The sequence below is a fragment of the Scyliorhinus torazame genome, chromosome 19 (genome assembly GCF_047496885.1).
Source record: "Scyliorhinus torazame isolate Kashiwa2021f chromosome 19, sScyTor2.1, whole genome shotgun sequence".
NCBI classification, from domain to species: domain Eukaryota; kingdom Metazoa; phylum Chordata; class Chondrichthyes; order Carcharhiniformes; family Scyliorhinidae; genus Scyliorhinus; species Scyliorhinus torazame.
The window spans coordinates 34,701,338-34,709,094 of NC_092725.1; the positions used below are offsets into that span (position 1 = coordinate 34,701,338).

A 7,757-nucleotide genomic window follows, 5' to 3' on the forward strand; every position below is an offset into this window, starting at 1 on the left:
GGTGGGGCCGATCAAGGACAATAGTGGGAACTTGTGCATGGAGTCAGAAGAAATAGGGGAGGCATTGAATGAACACTTTTCTTCAGTGTTCACAAAGGAGAGGGGACATGTTTTTGAGGATGGGAGCGTGATTCAGGCGGGTAGGCTGGAGGAAGTCGATGTTCTGAGGAAGGATATATTAGCAATTTTGAAAAACCTGAGGTTCAACAAGTCCCCTGGGCCAGATGGGATATGTCCAAGGATATATTGGGAGGCAAGGGATGAGATTGCAGAGCCTTTGGCTTTGATCTTTGGGTCCTCGCTGTCCATGGGGATAGTGCCAGAGGACTCGAGAGTGGCGCATGTTGTTTGTCTGTTCAAGAAAGGGAATAGGAATGACCCTGGTAATAATAGGCCAGTTAGTCTTACTTCGGTGATCGGTAAGATAATGGAAAAGGTCCTGAAGGATAGGATTTATGACCATTTGGAAAGATGCAGCTTAATCCGGGATAGTCAACACGGATTTGTGGAGGGTAGGTCTTGCCTCACAAATTTGATGGAATTCTTTGAGGAGGTAACTAAGTGTGCAGATGAAGGTAGAGCAGTTGATGTTGTATGCATGGATTTTAGTAAGGCGTTTGATAAGGTTCCCCATGGTCGGCCCTTGAAGGAAGTTAAGGAGGTGTGGGATGGAGGGAAATGTGGCCAATTGTTTCAGTAACTGGCTATCACATAGAAGGGGGAGGGTGGTGGTGGATGTAAAATTTTCAGACTGGAGACCAGGTACCAGCGGTGTACCACAGGGATCAGTGCTGGGTCCTCTGCGATTTGTGATTTTTATCAATGACTTGGAGGAGTGGGCTGAAGGGTGGATCAGTAAATTTGCTGATGACACCAAGATTGGTGAAGTAGTGGATGAGGTGGAGGGCTGTTGTAGGCTGCAAAGAGACATTGATAGAATGCAGTGCTGGGCCGAGAAATGGCAGATGGAGTTAAACCCTGATAAGTGCGAGGTGATTCATTTTGGTAGAAAAAATTTGAATGCGGATTACAGGGTCAACGGCAGGGTTCTGAGGAATGTGGAGGAACAGAGAGATGTTGGGGTTCATGTCCACAGATCTCTGAAGGTTGCCACTCAAGTGGATAGAGCAGTGAAGAGGGCTGATAGTGTGTTAGCGTTTATTCACAAGGGTCTTGAGTTTAAGAGCCGTGGGGTTATGCTGCAACTATACATGACCCTGGTGAGACCACATTTGGAGTATTGTATGCAGTTCTGGTCACCTCATTATAGGAAGGATGTGGAAGCATTGGAAAGGGTGCAAAGGAGATTTACCAGAATGCTACCTGGTTTGCAGGATAGGTCTTATGAGGAAAGGTTGAGGGAGCTAGGGCTTTTCTCTTTGGAGCGGAGGAGGATGAGAGGCGACTTAATAGAGATGTATAAGATAATGAGGGGGATAGATAGAGAGCACGTTCAGAGACTATTTCCTCGGGTGGATGTAGCTGTTACAAGGGGGCATAACTATAAGATTCAGGGTGGGAGATATAGGAGGGATGTCCGAGGTAGGTTCTTTACTCAGAGAGTGGTTCGGGTGTGGAATGGACTGCCTGCTGTGATAGTGGAGTCGGACACTTTTGGAACGTTCAAGCGGTTATTGGATCGGCACATGGAGCACACCAGAATGACAGGGAGTGGGATAGCTTGATCTTGGTTTCGGACAATGCTCCGCACAACATCGAGGGCTGAAGGGCCTGTTCTGTGCTGTACTGTTCTATGGTCTATGTTCTATCCTATCCCCGTTACCCAGCAACCCCACCGAACGTTTGGCAATTTCGCGTGACCAATCCACCTAAACTTTGGACTGTGAGAGGAAACCGGAGGACCCGGAGTAAACCCACGGGGAATACGTGCAGACTGCACACAGACAGTGGCCCAAGCTGGGAATCGAACCCAGATCCCTGCTGTGAAGCTGCAGTGCTAACCACTGTGCTATCGTGCCACCCCGTATTAGTTCTTTAAATTCGTCAAATGTATTGCCACTTCCCACGGCCTTTGCTCTTCCTAACCGATTTATCTTTGAATTTGATCAACAATGACTACAACTTCGTCAAAAGCACTGAAATATCACAAATGAAAGCAGTACCAAAATCAGGAACCGCACCTACATACTCTGTACCCACATTCCCAAGTTCTCTGTAACTTTCTACTTCTTTTCAGTTTTACAGCAATTTCGAAAATGTTTTGCTCGGCACTTCAACCTTTGTCAACCAAAGTCACTTTGCAGGTGTACGCAATGTTCTGCTTTTATATCAAACTTACCTTCGAATTTTATCCTCATCAATAATTCAGCTCCATTTTGGTCGTCACACAACAACCTCTATGTTTTGGTTCACTTGCAGGCTCCATTATTGTCCAGCAATATATGACTGCCTTCGAGAAACGTGAAGAGGATGTTTTCACTTATAGGAAAAACTAGAACTAGAGGACACGATCTCAGACTAAAGGGACGGCCTTTAAAACAGAGATGAGGAGGAATTCCTTCAGCCAGATTTTCATAGAATTTACAGTGCAGAAGGAGACCATTCGGCCCATCGAGTCTGCACCAGCTCTTGGAAAGAGCACCCTACCCAAGCCCACACCACCCGATCCCCATAATCCAGTAACCCCACTCAACCAACACTAAGGGCAATTTTGGACACTAAGGGCAATTTAGCATGGCCAATCCACCTAACCTGCACATCTTTTGACTGTGGGAGGAAACCGGAGCACCCGGAGGAAACCCACGCAGACACGGGGAGAACGTGCAGACTCTGCACAGACAGTGACCCAGCCGGGAATCGAACCTGGGACCCTGGAGCTGTGAAGCAATTGCGCTAACCACTATGCTACTATGCTGCCCCGAGAGTGGTGAATCTGCGGAACTCTGCCGCAAAAGGTTGTGGAGGCCAAATCACTGAGTGTCTTTAAGACAGAGATAGATAGGTTCTTGATTAATAAGGGGTTTCGGGTTTTTGGGGAGAAGGCAGGAGAATGGGCATGAGAAAATATCAGTCATGATTGAATGGCGGAGCAGACTCGATGGTCCGAGTGGCTTAATTCTCCTCCTGTGTCTTATGGTCTTAAACGTTGCAGGCCTCACCCATTACTTCGGGAGGAGGGGGCACCTGGGTTAGTAGGCATTCCTCATAATCTCCTAGCAGAATGTATAGAGAGATACTGCTGCATTAGGGTACGGAAGTCCAAAGAAAAGAACTGTTGCGATATAAATTTAACATGTTCTGTAACAAGTCAAAACTTATGATGCAAAGAAATGCGCGGAACTTCAAAATGTCGGTGCAGATTTGTGCACCGCAGTATGACAAAGATATTTTCTTTGTCAGCGCGCCAGAAACCACCTCAGATCTTTGGAACAAAGTTCTCATAGTCTTACTGAAGTTGAAGGTGATTCAAGACAGAATCTGTTGAGTCACATTCATAACATTTCATTGAATCTACAAAGATCCTCTTTGATTGATCCGAAATTATCTTCTACCAAATGAGGCGGTTTTTCAAATTGAAACAAAAGTTGTTGTAAATGTGTTTGTATGCCCAGCTCAATCCAGGGGCACCGGTAATTCGAATGCACAAATAATTTAAAGATAGGAGCTCGTGTAAATCCATCCATTAATTCCAGTCGTCGCCTTGATTTCTATAAATATGGGTTCAGATATATTTTCGCGCGTGGGAGCAGAGTAATAAATGTATTTGAAATTCAAGTTTCCTTGATTTTTAAAGAAATATAAAATGATTTTGCTTTGCATACCCATTGATGCATTGTCTGTAGTATGTACAAATCCATAGAGGGAATTCAGTTCATTAAGTGTTTGTTCAGTGGAGTGTATCCATCATCTGTGCCTAAATTACGTAAGTTACTGTGTCTCTGTGGAGGGCCCTCTGTGTTACTTTAAGGACTCGGCTGCACAGAATTCTGCATTCATCTATTCAATGCCCTGGATGTGACAGAGCGCAGATTGGTGTTTGGCACAGACAATGGGGTACCCTGCAATTTATCATATAGAACGAATTTACTACTCTGTCCTTGCAGCGATCGGTATTCCTGGTAAGACATTGGAACGAGCCATTAAATGTCGAAGAGCAATGTGTGAATGTTTATTTCATGTGTTATTTAAAAACGAAACATTGTATACTTTTCACAGCACCCTCCTTTTCAATATGATTCCAAATTGACATATTGTTGTCTTCTATTTCCATGAAACAAATCAAATACAATTCAATTAATTTGCGAGAAACCTATCCTCCGTAGAACTACATTCGATGTGTCAATGTTTGAACGTCGTTAAGCCTGTTTCCCATGACTTTATTTCTAATTGTTTTCATTCACTTTATTCCTTCTTTACGTGCAGTTTCACTGCAGAACATTTGCTTATTCCTTTACCTTTATTATCGTTTGAACCATACTTTTACTGCTTCAATTGAATATGTAATACGAATCTGCGATGTCCCAGAGCTGTTGTCGATTTACCTGAATGATTTCTACGTGTTTCCATATGTTATCTTTTTTACCCCCAGTGTAAGATTAAACCGCAGTGATATGAAGTAAACTCATTATATTGATTAAATTCTGCATCGAGATCTAACTGCTTCTTCTCGGGAGTGGTTCTATTTAATCGGGGGGAAAATTTGATATTTCATGTGAAATCTCAGAGGCCTTTTCGGCCACCTGTAATCTGCCATTTCGTGGGATATTGTATAATCTGGGTGAAAACATAACCTTGGTGTGGGAGTGTATAATATGTGAATACCAACTGACATCCGAAAATTGACAGTCGCTTCTGCAGCAAGACATAATAATACCCGATGTGTGGAAGCAGGGTACGCGAACCCAGATTGACACTAATGCATTGGAACAGATAAGCACTCTGCGTGCACTGCGGACCACCTCTAAAACGGAGGGCAAGGATGCACATGCTGCCTTAATTTTGTTTCACACTGATTACGCATAGAGTTAAGTCTCTGAGTTTTACACACAAGAATCAGCGATAATATCGCAGAATGTTTAAGCACAGTGTTATCAAAGGCCAACAAAATTATTTCCTTTTTAGTTTTTTGTGCCCCTTCATTGTCAATCGTTTCAGAAATTGTTATTAAACGGTTATGCGATTTAATTTTAAATATTTTCCCGAACCGGAGGGCTGACATTCAAATGGTTTCTGAACTAAATGTTCATTATCTTCCGAAAAAGGGCGAAGATTTGAAAGTAACTACGTTTTCCGTTGTTTCAGTTAACTCGCTGGCGATTGTGATTTTCTGCCGAGGGAAGTGTGGTCTCTCCGAATGCCTCATTCGATACATCATGTCAATGGCAGCGGCAGATCTCACAGTCCTTATATTCCATGTCGTATTTCAGCGGATTAATGCCATGTATTTATCAATTAGTTTCCTGTTTTTAACTCCAGTATGTAAAGTGACCTTTGTTGCATATTTTGTAGCTGTAGATTGTTCTGTCTGGTACACCGTCGCATTCACTTTTGATCGTTGCATTGCAATTTGCTCCCAAAATATTCATTCAAAATACTGCAGCAAGAAAACTTCGGCAGTGGTAATCACAACCATATTTGTGGCCAGCTGCCTGAGGAGCATCCCGTTTTACTACATGTTTGAACCGGCAGTCACAATTGACAATGTGCCATGGTTTTGTAAACCTACAGCTGATTACCTCACTTCCCCCTTATGGAAAGCATTCGAGTGGATCGACAGTACCATAACCCCACTATTACCAATCATTTTAATTCTGTTGTTCAATGCCGTAACCGTCAGGTACATTTTCATAGCAAATAGAATCCGCACGGCACTCCGAGGCACCAGTGAAACTGTGCGAGATCCAGAGCTGCAGAATCGGAGAAAATCCATGATTTTGCTTTTCTCAATATCTGCCAATTTCGTGCTGTTGTGGATGGTATACGTTATGCATTCGGTTATGTATCCTGTGATAAATTTCTTTTACAGAGACAAATATTCCAGTAGCCATATACATATATTTCAGCAGGTTGGGTTTATGCTGCAGCTGCTAAGTTGCTGCACAAACACCTGTATTTATGGGCTGACACAGAGGAAGTTCAGAGCCGAGCTGAAGACTGGATTTCAATACATACTCACGCTGAATGGGAGGTTGTGGGAAAGACAGTAAATAGCATCATATGGGAAATGTGTCGCAGATTTGCACTTTTATTTTTATTATGGCGCTGTAGTAAACTGAGTGGATAGATGGAACAGAAAAAAAGATTCATTTTATGGTTGAAAATATGGTTCAAACGTTAGGTTAACTGGATTGTCCATGCTAAATTGCCCTTCTATGCTCCGGGATGTGTAGATTAAGGTACGGGGCTCCCGGGATAAGGCGGGGACTGAACCTAGGTAGATCGATCTTTCGGAAGGTCAGTGCAGACTCAATGGCAGAATCGCCTGTTTCCACACTGTATGGATTATACTAACTTCAGCGACATTTTCTATAAATGGGCCGAATTACGCAGAGTAGCAATCACCATGGACTAGCCATGTAACAAGGCTTTGGGTATTTGAATAGATTTTCACTACAGCGGTAACTGCTTTCGAGTGAGGTAAGCGGATATTCTGGCTGTAACCTACATTTAAAATTTGTATTTAAAATTTAATTATGTTCATTTGTAACTCTAATCACAAAGACACCCGTTTGCTTAAGGTAATGCGGATTTTTCAAATAATTGTTCGATTAATACAGATTAAAAACAAGTGATGACTTAACCAGTGTCTTACCTTTCTTGTTTTCGGGAACAGTTTTGGAAGCTTCTTCTCTGTTCTCTCCCTGAATCCTGGACAGGTCAGTTTCAGCATTCCTTCGCACCTTGCTAAGTGCTAATTGAAAGCCATAAAGCACTGCGCGTTCAATGATGTTATGACATTCTGGTGGGCTTCAATGCGGAGGGACTATTCTTTAATTGACTTAAGTTGTCCGTGACCAACCTGTATTTGTTTCAGTGGCGCATTATCCACTTCTAATTGGTTTCTTGAGGGTAATAGTCATCCGTTGATTTAATTTCCTATTGTCTCCTGACTGGCCTACTGAGGTGTCAATTACTTGTGTGACCATCCGTTTTATTAAATTTGCTTATTTCCCTTTACTTTTTCCATTGCAAGGTAAAGGAAAAATGTATTTCGACCTCGTCCTCGCCCAGTTATTAATGTGAGGGGAATCTGATGTCATGACCCCGGAAGTTATACTTTGAGGCCATCGCATCTGACTGTGTTTCGTTAGTATTCAATCAGATCTCCAACAATTACTCTAGATTTTGAAGAGGCTATGTTATGCATGATGTTATTCTCGATGTGGTTATTTGAAACTAGTTACTTTATTTATAACATAAAGAATTGGACGGTCAATATGTTTATAATCATAGCTAATAATTTACATCCAAAATAGACTGTAGGTTAACATTATGCACCAGGTAGAGAATGCAAGTGAGAACAGTTTTCAATGTACGTTTTTATTTGAAATAAGATTGCATGTGACATCTGGGAAAAGGCATGCATCCCTCCAGATGAGCAATTATCTGTTGGTATCAATGTCTCATGAAGAATCATATTAAAACATATGCTTATCAATGTGATTTGCTGAGAAAAATGGTGTTCCAATATTAGAACATAAGAACTAGGAACAGCAGTAGGCTATCTGGCCCCTCGAGCCTGCTCCGCCATTTAATGAGATCATGGCTGATCTTTGTGGACTCAGCTCCACTCTCCG

General features: G+C 42.5%; 1 protein-coding gene across 1 annotated transcript; it reads left to right on the forward strand.

Annotated features, from left to right (window-relative positions):
* The first annotated feature begins 5,183 nt into the window (after positions 1-5,183).
* Positions 5,184-6,167, forward strand: LOC140396655 (probable G-protein coupled receptor 139). The gene has a single exon (XM_072485449.1). The coding sequence runs from the start codon at positions 5,184-5,186 to the stop codon at positions 6,165-6,167; it is 984 nt and encodes a 327-aa protein (XP_072341550.1).
* The last annotated feature ends 1,590 nt before the right edge of the window (positions 6,168-7,757 follow it).

Coding starts and splice junctions, on each gene's coding strand:
- LOC140396655 (XM_072485449.1), top strand. CDS start 5,184: ATGGTTTCTGAACTAAATGTTCATTATCTTCCGAAAAAGGGCGAAGAT.